Source organism: Sciurus carolinensis, chromosome 9 (assembly GCF_902686445.1).
Source record: "Sciurus carolinensis chromosome 9, mSciCar1.2, whole genome shotgun sequence".
In the NCBI taxonomy this organism is placed as follows: domain Eukaryota; kingdom Metazoa; phylum Chordata; class Mammalia; order Rodentia; family Sciuridae; genus Sciurus; species Sciurus carolinensis.
Genome location: NC_062221.1, coordinates 43,465,231 through 43,481,415, shown reverse-complemented (window position 1 = coordinate 43,481,415; position 16,185 = coordinate 43,465,231). Strand labels below are relative to the sequence as shown.

Here is a 16,185-nt window from a genome sequence, read left to right as displayed (position 1 = left end):
CTGGCTTTTAACTTGTGATCCTCCTGTCTCTGCCTCCCAAGCCACTGGGATTAGACATGCACCATTGCACCTTGCCCTCCCATGATTTTAATTTCTCTCTCCTCATATTTTCTTAGAGAGTACTGGATAAGACAGTCCATTTTTTACCTCTTGAGCACTTTTTAGTACTTTTCAATATTGCCTGTGAGACCTTCTGTTAATTTTCTCAAGTTTGTTAGACCACCAGTTTTCTCCTCAGTTGTGCCTTTATTTTTATATCTAGAAGTTGATTCAAATTCTTTACCAAAACAAGTTTTCAAAAAAAAAAGTCATCCTGGTCTATTAATATGAGTTCTTTCTAATATATATATATGCAAGTGTCATTTTAACTGATTCACTATTTCAGTTCTTGAAGTAGATTCTATCTGCTTCATCTGTTTACTGTCTTTGTGCTTCTCCATTTCCTTTTTTGCTTTTAAATAAGTTATCTTCAGCTAGACTTTTCCTATCTTTTTTTTAAAAAGACCGTCTCATATGCCCTAAGCCATTTCTGATGGGTGGATCACATTTTCAAAGTTTTAGAATCTATATAGGTTATTACTGCATAACCATAACCATAACCATAACCTTCTACAGCTCCAAGATACTACTCTCCATAACATTTTATGGTCCCAAGGTACCATTATCTCCTATGCCTGCAACAAAAGGAGTTAGGGATCAACTTTCCAGCCCACATCTTGGTCTTCAATTCCTTCTGCTAATTTTTGGTATCAGTCTACACTTATCATCTGGTTTCAATTTCTAAATTTCTCACACCTGAGGAGGATTTCAGCATCACTTCTTTTTTTCGAGTACTGGGGATGGAACTCAGGGCTTCACATATGCTAGGTAAGTGCTCTACTACACAACTATTTTGAGACAGTCTCCCTAAATTGCCCAGGGTAGCCTTGAATTTCTGATCTTCCTGCCTCAGTCTCCCAAGTAGCTGGGATTACAGGCATGTGCCACCATGCCTGGTTCTGTATTACTCTTTCAACTTTAGTATTACTTTTTGGTTATATTTCATAAAGAAATGTTTGATGTTTCTATTAGAAGGAAACCCATTCTTAATGTACTTGCTTTGTCAGTTATGCTGTCAAAAGTCCTTAGAATTTTTATTAAAAACAGTGGCTGAGTTGTAATAACTGACTTTTTGTAACTTGGTAAATTATATCCATTCTCCTGTAAATTGTCAATATAAGTCATATTGATACATTTCCTGATGATGAACCACCCTTGTATTCTGGGAAGAACACTATCTGATGCACTGAAAACCTTAAATCAATTCAAAAGCTCTTATAAAAAACAAAGTATATATATGATATTCTCAACAGAAAACAATCAGGGGAATATGGTTAGTAGCTATACATGATACAGAATCTTCACACATGCAGAAATATACAAGCAAACTTTCTTCATCAGAGAAAAGAAATGTATCAAAAACCTAGAGTAAGTAGGTAATGAGAGCCAGAAGCAATCATTTAAAATTACCTGCTCTTTCTTGCAATACTTTTGCAACTTCATGCCTTATCTCTTGTCACTTCTTGTCTCTGGGAACACCCTCATACCACCCTGGGAAAAAAAAAAATCATACCTCTACCTCTAATAAAATTGGTAAAGGTTATGTTTTCTGCTACAGAAAAATGCATATATACAAGTCAACAAAAAAATTTACATAAAATGTAGGATTCACTACTTTTCACTCCATAATGTAGATTCCATATTAAAAACTGCTATCCTACAGACAACACAGTATATAAAAATGCTCAAATATATTAATGGAGGAAGGAATAAATAAATAAATAAACAAGCCAAAACCAAAACAGAGCAGAGCATTCCTAACTAGTCTATGAAAATTTGACTGAAGGAATTAAGATATGAGACATAAAACACATTGGGTTTTAAGTTATTTATTTACAGAGGTTCTTACTAGTATAACTACTTTTAAAATACATCCCCCCCAAAAGGTCAATTATTAATCTCTGAAGCAACATACATGGCATAGAAAAAAAAATCTATGGTCAGTTAAAGTAGATAATTAAAAATGTTAAGTAACCAAGAAACTTTTTCAGTAATCCAATCCCTGAACATATAGGAATAAAAATGTAGTTATTCATATAAACTTGGTTGTTTTGAATTGCTGATGATTAAAAAAAACATACTACTATGAATGATAACATGACTTTGAAAAACATTTTACAAAAGTAAATTTCCAATTTTACATTTAATTGTAAGACCACAATAAGAAGCTGACTACACACATATCTATGTATTCCACAAGATATTAATAAAACTGATGGCAACTCTAGAATTATTTCATCAATAGCATAAACAATCTTTACTATGGGTCTTTGAAATAGTCAATACAATATCAAACTAAATCAACACCTGTTAATGACTCAAAATTACCAAAAATATATTGTCTCTGAAATAGCTATTGTCTTTGAAAAGCTTTTGCATTTGAAAAATATACAGTTTTTAAATCTTTTTGTTCCTATCTCACTTGCAAGTGTATTTTGAAACAATCTTCTTTAAATGTTATACTTGTTAATAAATGCAAATAATGCTAGATCTTGAAAATATTTGAGAATACACTGCAAAAAAGAGCAGTTAAATACATTAAATGGTGCATGTTGAAGCAAGACCACACTATTTAATCAGAAATATATGCAGATTTTTATTCATTAAGTATTATAATATTATTTAATCTCAGCACAAATTGAGATACACAAATATGTACTTCCATAAACTCATTCACTGATACTATACAAAAACATTCACAGGTAACACCTACAATAAAATTTATTTACTCTATCAGGGTTACAAAGCTAGTGAGAACATGAATAACTTAAATTACTGGTCTTCAGATGAGAAATATAAGCAAAGAGATAAATTACATCAAATCAATATTTTTTTTACATGAATTAACTTGAAATGGAAGAGGTAAATCTTAGTCTTTCAAGAAGAAAATCAAATGGTATAGTTTATTTAGTGTTACTTTTCTTCTTTCCAGCTTTTACCAAGTGCTAAATACAAGTACCATAAGTCAGTTTCTTATTTGAGTATGAATTTACATATTTCTGAAGATTTTCTTTTTTAAGTTTCATATCAAATGAGTTGTAGATCTACTTAAAGTATGACTTCTTCTTTCAAAGAAGGAAGGAAGACTGACAAGAGAAGGAGATGGGATACCCTATAAAGACAAAAATATTTTATATTTTAAAATTTTGTTTAACAAATTAGGCATGCATGAGTATCATGCATGTCATTTTTACACTACACAAATTAAAGAATTAAACATTTGAAATTCTAAGCCCTTTAAATAAAAGAACTTAAAATTAAGGGAGTGGAAACTATTTTAGCATTCTGAAACTAACTGCATATTAACTCAACTAGAATAAATATTGGCTTACTGCTAGTAGTGACAACCAAATTTTCTTTTGTGAGATATTAATGAGTCAGTGTTACAGATTATAAAAGAAAAAGTTATAAACTGATCAAGTTTAGTGGTTTCTTAATTCATAAAGCAAAACTGGGAGGGGTGAAATCACCTCATGGGAAATAATTTTCTAAAATTAAGTCATACAATCCCAAAATGTCTGAATTACATGCAAAATTTGTGTGTATGTGTGTGTGTGTGTGTGTATAATTTTGTTCTACATGAAAACTGAGCAAAATAGCAATGCTTCCAGATAACAGTAATTAGTAAGTTGCTAGCTATCCAAACTCTGTTTTGGAGGTCAAAGTTAAAACATCAGAATTTTTAACTACAACAAAGAAGCATGCCTAAGAATATAAAAACCCAAAAGTGGGGTATAAATCAATTAGAGCTACAGGTGGTAGCACACGTCTGTAATCCCAGAAATTTGGAAGGCTAACACAGGAAGATCATAATCTGAGTCCAGCCTGAGTAACTTAGTGAGACCTTGTCTCAAAAAATAAAAGTGCTTGGGATTTAGCTTAGTGGTTCAATGTTCCTGGGTTTAATCCCCAGTAGCACTATATATATTTACAAACACACACACACACACACACACTGTTTCATTAACATTTATGAATGGCTAACTAAACTTAGAGTCAACAAGTTGGCTAGTTATAAATTCTAACCAAAGTAGTAAAATGAATTGTTTAAAGAAGTAGGTTGGTAACGAATTACCATTCAAGTGATAAAAAAATTAAAAGGTTATGTTTTCCTCAAGTGGAACTTTTATGATTTGACATATTAAAAACATAAATTTTATATAAATGCCAAATATTTAAGATTAAGAATCAGATTTTTAGAAATCTACATTTCATAAAAAATTTTCTTAAAAATTTCCTAAATAGAATTTCCAAAGTAACAATAAATTACCTCGTAAAAGTTTTTATTTGGCAATATGCAAAGAAACGCTATTAAACCTATACTATTTTTAATTCAAAGCAGTAAAAACAAGTTGTGAATTCAAAAGTCCCAACCCACCCAATAAGTAACTCAGTGGAGAAAGAACACTTTCCTTTTTTTTTTTTTTTTTTTTTTTTCACAAGTACAAATTTCAAATAGCTAATAAGCTCACATTAAACTTCACGAGGCTTGTTTCCATTATTGCTTGGCATATCTCCTAATTCTTCACAAATGTCAAAGATGACTTGGATAGGACTTTTTTTGAATTTTGAAAAATCAATATTTCCTTCTAGTATCTTTGAAAAACTAGCTCGGGAGGCAGAATGATGTATAGATCGAAACCAGGAGAATTGAGAGCGCCCACCAGTAGAGTTTGAGCGCTGAACATAAACATGCTTAGTAAATCCAATTATATTGCTTGTGGAAACAGAATGGTTTATCTGTTAGAACAGAAACAAGCAATTGAGAAGAGGATATGAATCTTATAAAGATATCTTAAACTACTTATGTCTATTGTCTATATAAAAGTATAACTATAAATAATTTCCTAAAATCTTTCTATAAAATTCATTTGCCTTCATCTGAAAGATAATGTTTATAATAGTTACTACATAAGTAAAAAATAAACAAAAGATAATACTTTGACCTTGAGAAAGTTTAAAATTTAACAATGAATGCTTATCTGCATTGTTTATCAATTTAAATTAACCAAATTACTTTGCATATATTTATATAATCAACTAAGTACAACTTGTCTCCTGCTGGTTAAGGTTAACCTTATTGGAAAATCTGTATAAATATAAATTCAGATATAACTCTGTTTCGTTAACTAAACACCTGAATAACTAGCTTTAAAAAATTTATTGACTATTATATGCCTTGCCTATATAAAATTTTTTTATAAAATAAATGGTAATCCACTTCTTAAACACTAGAGCACCCACAATGTACCAGGTATTGTTCTAAGCACATAGCATATATTAACTTGTTTAGTCCTTATAACCACGTTATACTCATTTTATGACAGTAAAACAGAAATCTTTAATAACTTGCTGAAAATCATATGGCTAATAAATAGCAGAGCAAAGCTGAACACTAGATTCATGCTCTTAATCATCACCCAAACTGTGTCTCAGCATATAATCACGTCATATATATAGACTTGTGACTTTATACATTGATATGTATAATTTGATTCTTAAAATAACACTTTGGGGTAAGTACTGTTGACCTCCTTCCTCTCATCTATAAAAATGCAGACAGAGTAAGAAACTTGCTGAAGGACACATGGCTAAGAAGTGACAGTCATTTGCTTTTCTTTAACCTTAGGTACTTAGGTTAATAATAACTGTACAAAGAAAGAACAGATATATCACCTGTATACTTAGTTATACGTGTTAGAAATCCCTTATAGAATAATTTGACACTTGTGAATTTGGATTGTTCAGGAATTATTTAAACATACACACAAACTTAGAACCAGTATCATCCTCTAAAGTTCAGTTTCAGAGATTATTTTCTACTCATCAGAGAAATAGTAAAGGGAATAACACTCGATCTCTGTTATTAGAACCCACATGCATAAACAGAACCATAGTATTTACATTGGTAAAATGACAATCCAGATTGAGACCTGTTTGTTTTCTTATGGATTTAGAACACATTTCAATCCCAGGAAGATTTCAAATTAAAAAACTACACATTAATAGCAAAGGTTTTTGCAGTTCTTTTGTAAGTAAAATAAATAAGTCAGATGTTTCAAGATAAATTTAAAAAGGGATGGGAGACATTAATATTTCCATTTTAAAATGCTAACAAATGCTAAACCAACTCCATGAGTTAAGTCATTTAGCCCATTAAATCAGAAACACTTACTGCTAATGATGATGTGCTAGGCAGTCGACTCACTCCATGTTTATCACTGCTGGGAGGACTTCTTCCCTCCACTGAGCTATGTGATGGCATAAGAGCCATTCGTAGAGCTCTTTTTGGAGTTTTGGAGAAAGAAAATGCTCTTGTAACCTAGAATTAAAAAGTTATAATTTATGTACCTGGTAAATGCATAAAGAAAGCCAAATATACAATTTTCTACACGTAGTATGTGGCAGAACTCTATAGGGAATAAAGCAGTGAGAAAATGTAGGTGTTGTAGATTACTCTATCTTGCATTTAGAAAGCACTGAAGTCCTATGAAAGAAAGGAGATTGGGAGGGAAAAAGCAGTCTGGGAGATAAGACACCTAGGTTATGGTCTGATTCTGTCACAGTCTTGTGAAACCTTTCATGAAAAATCATTTGAACCTCAATTTCTTTGTTGGAAGAGTGAGAGTTTCTTTTAATCATCTTTCAACATGTTGCTCTACTATATATCATAAATGTTAAGTGATGGGAGATACAAAGATGGCACAAAGCCTATCCTTTACAGGGAAAGAAAACAAAACTATATTAAACTTACGAATCTAAGAGTTAGCTATCTGATTGCAAATTACCCTTGACCTTAAAATTCTAGTTCTACTTTTAAAAAGCCTTATTATCAATAATTCTGATAAATCTTCAACAACTCTGATAAGATAAGGAAGGAAGTCATCTTCATCATGAGAAGATTTAAACGTACTTCTATATATTTCTAGAGTCACGAATAGATTCTAGGTCCCCAGACTCAGTCATTAGCCCTTTGCTAAAAAAAAAAATGAGGCAATATTTAAGATGAACGAACACTTATCTAGATGTAAAACACCAAGAGCACATTGCCACTGAGAGGTATAATTCATAGACATACCACTGTGACAAGAATGGGAGGGATAGCAAGTTATTATAATTGCTTTGACAAAGAAGCTACTGAACTAAAACTATTATCTTATTTCTGTGGGTAATTTCCTAGAACCAAAGAATGGCTTTGTTGTACAGACTATCTTTATACAATATTTATGGCATATTATTTGAATGCAATCTTAAAACATATTTTAGAGATATGTCAAATAATTTCTCTAAAACTCACCTTTTTTGAAGTCTTTTTTATTGCTCTAGATGCTCTACTCAATGTACTATCCATATCTTTAGTATTCACTTCAAAGGACTCTGGATCAGCAGTGTAAATAAGATTCTCCTGTTGAAAACAATTATTACTTTAAAATTAAGAAAACAATTGCTTCTAAATTCAAACCTTCTAATCAAGTACATGTATACATATGGGAATATTTGTAAATTGAGTCACCCAAGATTTGTAATGTGCTTGAAATAATTTCTACTATGGAATACACTAATTTAAAGATAGCATAAAATACGTATTCAGTAAATGAATATTTCACTGCAAAGACCACGATCAAAGCAATGAGAAATAGGCATCAATATGGAATCATACTAACAACCCTAAAACTAACAATTTCAGAAAGTGAGCAGTCTTCGTGTTTAAGTATAAAGCCACTACGAAACCAATAAAAACCTTAATCAATTGCAAATTAAGATTCAATCTTTTTTCTACTTTTCTCCTTCCTCAATCTGCATTTGGAATGAGAGGTTCTAAACTTGTGATTAAGCGCTCCGAGGGTCACAACAGATAAAAATCAGGGAAACTGTGTGCAAAATTTGTGTATTTTTCTGAGGAGAGGGTACATAGTTTATATCACATTCCCAAAGATATCAAAGACCTCATATAAGCCAAGAGTCATTGACCAAAATTTACCTTAAGTGAGATATATAATCTGTAAGTCATTCAAATATTACTTGTTCAAACTGTTTTGGCTTTCAGAGAAAACAAGTTAAACAAGATGACTTTTGCATATTCCTACAAATAATTTTACTTAAAATGTATATATAAATCTAGACTCTGCATAGGTAAACTGCTTCACTAACTCTAACACTATAAAACTATGTCTTCTGGCATATTCATTCTGTTGCTACAGAGAATTTTATACAAAATTGTGGGAAAAATATTTTTCTGAAAATTTTACACATTCAAATGTAGAAAACGTTATATCTAATTCATAGTATTCATAAGGCTAAAACAAGATAATGCACAGAAATATTTTGAGATGAAATATTGTCTTTTAACATACACAAGGTACACTATACTACACTCAATAATTATCATTGCCTACTCTGGCTTTCCACCCCTGAAAGTCACATAGACAGCCTTAATTTTGATAAACCTCTAATTTCTTCATTACAACAACCAAACCCAGTCTGCCTGCTCAAGACCTTCTTTGTCCCACTTGATCTGTTTATTAAATGATTCTTGGGTTTATCTAATCCCAATAAAGCAACAGCATTTAAAATTATCAGTATCTTTTTCAAAATTTTACTAATTAATCTAAATAATGTTACTAAGGCACAAGTTTAGAATAATATACATCACTCAAACTCTACTAACCAATTACTATTTATAGTTTAGTATTTCTCACAGATATTTTCCTACCTACATAAAAATGTTTTTATAACAAAATTGGAGTCATATTATTTAGTTTTGTCTCTTATGTTTTTAAATCAGTTGTGTTCTGCATTTTTAAAGTCATTAATTACTCATAGGAATTATTCTTAACAAAGTGCTAACAAGTCTTTTCTGATTATATCATTTTCTAAGCTAGAACATTAGAAGTAGAAAAGCAGAGAATGAACATTTTTAATTCCTGATGTATAAACTGCTTTCCAAAACAGGTATACTGTTACTATATTCCCACTGGTAGAGCAGGAAAGAGTCTATCTTACCTCATTAGTCCTGCGTTACTTCCTTAAATTAAAAAAAAAAAAAAAATTGCAACTTGGTTTGCAAAATAATTTGACAGCCAGACACGGTGGTGCATACCTCTAATTCCTGCAATTTAGGAGGCTGAGGCAGAAGGATTGCAAGTTTGAGGTCAGCCTGGGTTACTTGGCAAGACACTGCCACAAAATAGTTCAGTGGCAGAGCACCCTGGTTTAATCCCCAGTACCCACCCCTCTCCCCCCAAAAGACAGATTGCTTTCTTAAACTCTATTGCTTTATATTACTAGGTAGCTAGGTATATTTTCTAGCTTCTAAACTTCATTTACAAATTGTCTATCTATATATAATTTGCCCATTTTTCTAATGGAATAGCAGCGCTTTTTGTATTTAATTATGAAATAAACTTTTAAGAAAGGAAATAATTGGCCAACTTTGTCAATATTTATTTCGTCTCAGATTTTATATTTCTAATTATTTTTTATATTGTAATTATTCGTCATTCAGTTTTAAAAGATTTCATTAATTTGACATAAAAATTGATGTTTGATGTTGTGATTAGTTTATATAAGTGTTACATTCCTGATTATTTAACATACAAATATCTCACTGTTAAACAATATAGATGCTATTTCTAGTCTTAGATAGCTTCTGTGCTGACCAAGTATTTCCCTAAAGAGCTAATATGCATCACCTACATTTTCTTATGTTTTTGAAATGGTTTTTTTTTGCATTTAATTCTTATATTTATCTATAACTAATATGTATAAGTTTAGGACAGACATCCAGTTGTCAGTGTTAGAGTTTCTACATTTATAATACTTCAAAAAACAGAATTTAATGTCTCACAAAGAAATTACTATTTTCTAAATTTTCTTAGGTATCATTGCTTTTTCTTTAAAAATCATCTTAGGAATTATACTGTAAAATTCTAAAATTTCCTAGGATTTTATAGACATGGCAATAAATTTGTAAATTAATTAAAGGCAATTTGACATCTTTGTAGTAGTCAGTATTTTCATTCAGGAATATCACAGATGCCTCAGTATTATCGTTTTCTTAAAATGGTTTCATGTGTTCTTACGAGACCATTTGTAGTTATTTCATGCCAATTTTTTTTGTTTGGTTTGGATTTTTTTTTTTTTTTTTTTTTTTTTTTTTTTTTTGTGGTGCTGGGGATTGAACCCAGGCCTTGTGCATGCAAGGCAAGCACTCTACCAACTTAACTATATCCCCAACCCACTCATGCCAAATTTTATTGGAAGACAGATCTTCATTTCCTATACTTTTAAATGGTGACTACGAGCACCAAGGAAAACCACTGATAAGTATATATTTACATATTATTTGGCTACTTTATTAAATTTTGTTAAAAATCCTGATAGTTTTCAAGGTCTTAATCATCTTCACAATCATTTGCAAAATAACTGAACAGGGGGAACTTCCTGAACAGGAAGCTGAGGCAGAAGGATCCCAAGAGTTCAATGTAAGACTAAGTAACTTAGATAGAACCTGTCTCTCAAAATAAAAATGAAAAGGGATATATATGTAACTAAGTAGTAGAGTATCCCTGGGTTCAATCCCCAATACCAGAAAATTAAAAGAAAAATATTTCCTACAGGTCATAGTAACGGGATCATGTTTCCTTTATTGGTATAAAAATGGCACCATAAAGTAAGTGGAGCTGTGTGGCTGTTTTAACAATAGGCATACATTCTGAGAAATAAGTCTTTAGGGAATTCCATCATACAAACATCAATGTACTTGATACAATGTAAGATGACTACATTGTCACTAATAGGCTAGGCTATATATCCTTTTTTTTTTTTTTCCTTCCTTTCCCCGAGATGGGATCTTGCTACATTGCTAAGATAGCCTCAAACTTATAGGCTCAAAAGGTCATCCTGTCTCAGTATCCTGGAGCCACACTTGGCTCCAGATTCTTTATTGCTGTTGTTGCAGTGCTGGGGATGTAACCTAGAGCCTTAAGAATACTAGGTAAGTACCCTACCACTGAGCCACATCCCAGCCTCAGTAGAAAGTTTTTGTGCTCATGCACACGCAGAAAAAAGAATGTTTTGACATTTAAATACACTTTCCATCATTATGTTTTGTTTTTAAACTACAAAGTAATTTGCCAATGCTTATCTGAATTATGACATTTTGAAAACTGAAAGCTGAAAAATCCAATGGGATTAGTTGGGAAAAAATAGAAACAATAAAGGAACTCATTTATTAAAGTGATTGGCTAAAAAATTAACATACACTTATCAAAGATTCAGGGATATAACTAAGTGGTAGACCATTTGCCTAGTATGCACAAGGCCCTACATTCAATCCCCAGTATGGAGAAAAAAAAGAAAAGAAAAAAACAAAGACCACCAAAGAAACAGAAAATAAGGCAGGCACAGTGGCACATGTCTGTAATCCCTGCAATTCCAGAGGCTAAGGCAGAAGGAATGCCCTATCCAAGGCCAGACTCGGAAGGAATTGAGCAAGGTACTAAGCAACTTAGTGAGACCCTGTCTCAAATTAAAAAATAAAAAAGGTCTGCAAGGGAAGTAGTACCAAAAGAGGGGTGGGAAATAACTTAGAAACAGTCAAAATACCCATTTAAGATAGTATTCTAGAGACAACTGCCTGAAAATTAATATAATTAATGCACACTTTCAAAGAAGGCTTTATATCCATGCTTAGTACTTCTAGAAAGATAGAGAATATCAAAGGTTATATCTTTGAAAAGAAAGATTAGAAGGAAAGGTTGAGACATTTTATTGCAGTTTACCTTTATTTATTTGATTTTGCTCTTACATGCAAATATTATTGTAAAATAGAAAGTAAAAATCAGTATGAACATAAAGCTAAGCCAAACTGATATGTTAAATTTCTCCTCAAATAAAATATTTACATGCAAAATCTATCAATGTATAGGTAATGAAACTAACTCCAAATATACTCAATATTGGTGAAATACTTTTTATAATTGAAGGTCTCTAAAATATAAAACTCTAACAGTTGCTACTAAAGAAAAAAACTTATTAGTAAGTTTATTCTCAGTTTTTCCTATTGTTATCACAACTTCTATCTAGCATATAATAACCACCTCTGAACCAAAAAGGGAAAAAAACAGTTTCAGGTTTTCTATAAATGAACAAATAAACTCTCTCCGATTTGGGGTAAGGGAAAAGAGATATAACATCTTACATCCCTAGAAGGCTCTGGGCCTAGAATGACTGAAAGGGTTAACATCTAGATAGTTCACTAGTGGCTGAAATGACAATATGGCCCTTTTCAAAAATGTAAAGATGAAGTACTTCCTCTCCTCTTGGCACGAAAGAAAAAAAATACAGTAAGTCAGACAAAAGTTCAGTGGGTAAAACTTACCAGCAGTCTTAGGCTTCTTTCTCATGTTCTCTTCTAAAAAGTCATTTCTATATTTTAATCTCTTCCTCCAAATTTATAAAACAAAACTAAAACATGACTTAAACAGGTCAATTACAAGTAATGAAATAGAAAATGCCATCAAAAGCCTACCAAAAAAGAAAAGCCCAGGACAAGGAATCTCAGATGAGTTCTGCAAGATCTTCAAAGAATAAATACCAATACTCCTCAAAGTATTCCATGAAATAGAAAAAGAAGGAACCCTTCCAACTCATTCTATGAGGCTAATATCACCCAGAAAAAGACACATCAAAGAAAGAAAACTTCAGACCAATATCCCGTATGAACATAGATGCAAAACTTCTCAATAAAATTCTTTCAAAGGCATACAAAAACATATTAAAAAGATAATTCACCACAATCAAGTGGGGTTCATCCCAGAGATGCAACATTGGTTCAACATATGGAAATGAATAAACATAATTCATCACATCAATAGACTTAAAAACAAGAATCATATAATCATCTCAATAAATTCAGAAAAAGCATTTGACAAAATACAGCACCCCTTCATGTTCAAAACACTAGAAAAACTAGGAAGAGTAAGAAAATACCTCAACATCATAAAAGCTATATTAATGCTAAACCCAAGGTCAACATCATTCTAAATGAGGAAAAATTGAAAGTATTCCTTCTAAACACTAGAACAAGACAAAGCCCTTCTATTCAACACTGTCCTTGAAACTCTAGCCAGAGCAATCAAACAGATGAAAGAAATTAAAGGGATACAAATAGGAAAAAAAGAACTCAAACTATCACTATTTGCCAATGACATGATTCTATACTTAGAAGATCCAAAAATTACACCAGAAAACTTCTAGAACTCATAAATGAATTCAGCAAAGTAGCAGGTAATAAAATCAACACCCATAAATCAAACTGGTGCCTTAACATCAGTGACAAATCTACTGAAAGAGAAATTAGAAAAACTATCCCATTCACTACTATAGCTTTAAAAAAAAAAAACTTGGGAATCAATCTAACAAAAGAGGTGAAAGACCTCTACAAAGACCTCTACAATGAAAACTAGAGAACACTAAAGAAAGAAATTGAAGAAGACCTTTAAAGATGGAAAGATCTCCCATGCTCCTGAATAGGCAGAATATTGTCAAAATGGCCATACTACCAAAAGTGTTATACAGACTTAATGCAATTCCAATTAAAATCCCAGTGACATTCTTCATAGAAAAAGCAATCATAAAATTCATTTGGAAAAATAAGACCCAGAATAGGCAAAGCAAACCTTGGCAAGAAAAATGAAGCAGGAGGCATCACAATACCAGACCTTAAACTATACTACAGAGCAATAGTAACAAAAACAGCATGGTTTTGGCACCAAAACAGACATGCAGACCAATAGTACAAAACAGAAGACACAAACACAAATCCACAAAAATATAGTTATCTCATACTAGACACAGGAGAAAAGATAGTCTGTTCCACAAATTGTGTAGGAAAACTGGAAATTCACATGTAACAAAATGAAATGAAGCCCTTATCTCTCACCCTGCATGAATCTCAACTCAAAGCAGATCAAAAACTTAGGCACTAGAATAGAGACCCTGTGTCTAACAGAAGAAAAAGTAGGCCCAAATCTTCACCATGTCAGCTTAGGATCTGACTTCCTTAACAAGACTCCTAAAGCACAAGAAGTAAAGTCAAGAATCAATAAATGGGACGAATTCAAACTACAAATCTTTTTTCTCAGCAAAGGAAATAATAATGTGAAGAGAGAGTCTACAGAATGGGAGAGAATCTTTACCACATGCACCTCAGATAGAGCATTAATCTCCAGGATATATAAAGAACTTAAAAAACTTAACACCAAAACCCCCCCCAAAACATCCCAATCAATAAATGGGCTAAGGAACTGAGTAGACACTTCACAGAAGATAAACATTTGTTCAACAAATATGTGAAAAATGTTCATCATCTCTAGCAAGTAGAGAAATGCAAATTAAAAGTACTCTAAGATCTCATCTTACACCAGTCAGACTGGAATAGCAATTTTCAAGAATACAAGCAACAATAAATGTTCGTGAGGATGTGGGGACAAAGGTACACTCATACATTGCTGGTGGGACTGCAAATTGGTGCAACCATTATGGAAAGCAGTATGCAGATTCCTCAGAAAACTTGAAATGGTACCACCAGTTGACCTAGCTATCCCACTTCTCTGTTTATACCCAGAGAACTTAAAATTGGCACAGTATAGTGTTAACAGCCATATCAATGCTTATAGCAGCTCAATTCACAATAGCTAAACTATAGAACCAACCTAGGTGCCCTTCAATAAATGAATGGAAAATGTGATGTGTACATATATTCACATACATACATATATACACACACACACAATGGAATATTACTCAGCCTTAAAGAATGAAATTATGAGATTTGCTGGTAAATGGATGGAGAATATCATGCTAAGTGAAATAAGCCAATCCCAAAACACCAAAAGCCAACTGTTTTCTCTGATATGCATATGCTAATTCACAATGGGGAAGGGCTAGAGAAGAACAGAGTTACTTTAGATTAGGTAGAGGGGATTGAAGGAAGGGGATAGGGTATGAGGATAAGAAGGATAGTAGAATGAATTTTTATTACCCTGTGTACATAAGTATATGACTGGTGGGATTTTACATCACGTATAAGCAGAAGAATGAGAAATTATACTCCATTATAAATGATGTATGCATTCTACTGTCATGTATAACTAATTAAAACATTAAAATATTTGTTAAAATAAAATAAAATTTATAATATAGCCAAAATTCATTTTTTATAACATGCTAAATAGAATTCTTAAAACAATTTGACTTATTTAAAGTACGCTAATAAGCATTAAAGAAATTTTGGAAGGCCAAGATTTTTTTCAATAGCTCCTAATTCACATTTACCTAAGACTAGTTTGAAAGAAAGACTTGCTGACTTTAAGATTGGAAACAGAAATTAATCTTTCCTGCTGAAATACATAATATCATATTCAAGAGAAACAGATCATATAACTGCTACAGATCATATAACTATTCATGGGTGTTAAATCACAGAAAATTTTCTAGCATTTCTGACATTCTAAGATAATAATCCTATCTACAGCTGAGTTATCAGATTCTTGTCCTCTCCCCGCTTTCCCTAAGCTCTCCTTTCCCATTACTCCTCAAACTCCCAAATGCTAAAGAAACAACAACAAAAACTACTCTCTTGTATCCCCTCCCTCACTTAACCTGTACCTCAGGGATTTCCTCAAACTCTATGATCATGTTTATAGCTTAGAGCTTTTGATTTGGTCAACTTAACGTAATATTAATAACAGACATATATATTAACCATTTACTGTAAGTTGAGCATCCCTAATCCAAAAATCTAAAATGCTCCAAGATCCAAAATTTTTAAAAAACTGATAAAACACCATAACTGGAAAATTTCACACCTGATCTCGTGTGACAGATCACGTGAATGCAGGTGCACTAAAAATATTGTATGAAGTTACCTTCACACTGTATATGCAGTACATATGAAACACAAATGAATTTCATGTTTAAACTGGACTGCATCTCCAACATATCTCATATGTGTATGTAAATATTTAAAAATCTGAAAAAAATACAAAATCTGAAATATTTATGGTCCTAAGCATTTCAAAC

General features: G+C 31.9%; 1 protein-coding gene across 1 annotated transcript in view; it reads right to left on the bottom strand.

Annotated features, from left to right (window-relative positions):
* Positions 1-4,616: 4,616 nt before the first annotated feature.
* The window catches only part of Ect2 (epithelial cell transforming 2), a 72,676-nt gene continuing 61,107 nt past the window's right edge, over positions 4,617-16,185 (bottom strand). Inside the window, 4 exon segments of the mRNA XM_047564116.1 lie at positions 4,617-4,661; positions 4,663-4,839; positions 6,275-6,421; positions 7,397-7,504. Of these exon segments, the coding sequence (XP_047420072.1) occupies positions 4,617-4,661; positions 4,663-4,839; positions 6,275-6,421; positions 7,397-7,504 (477 nt within the window).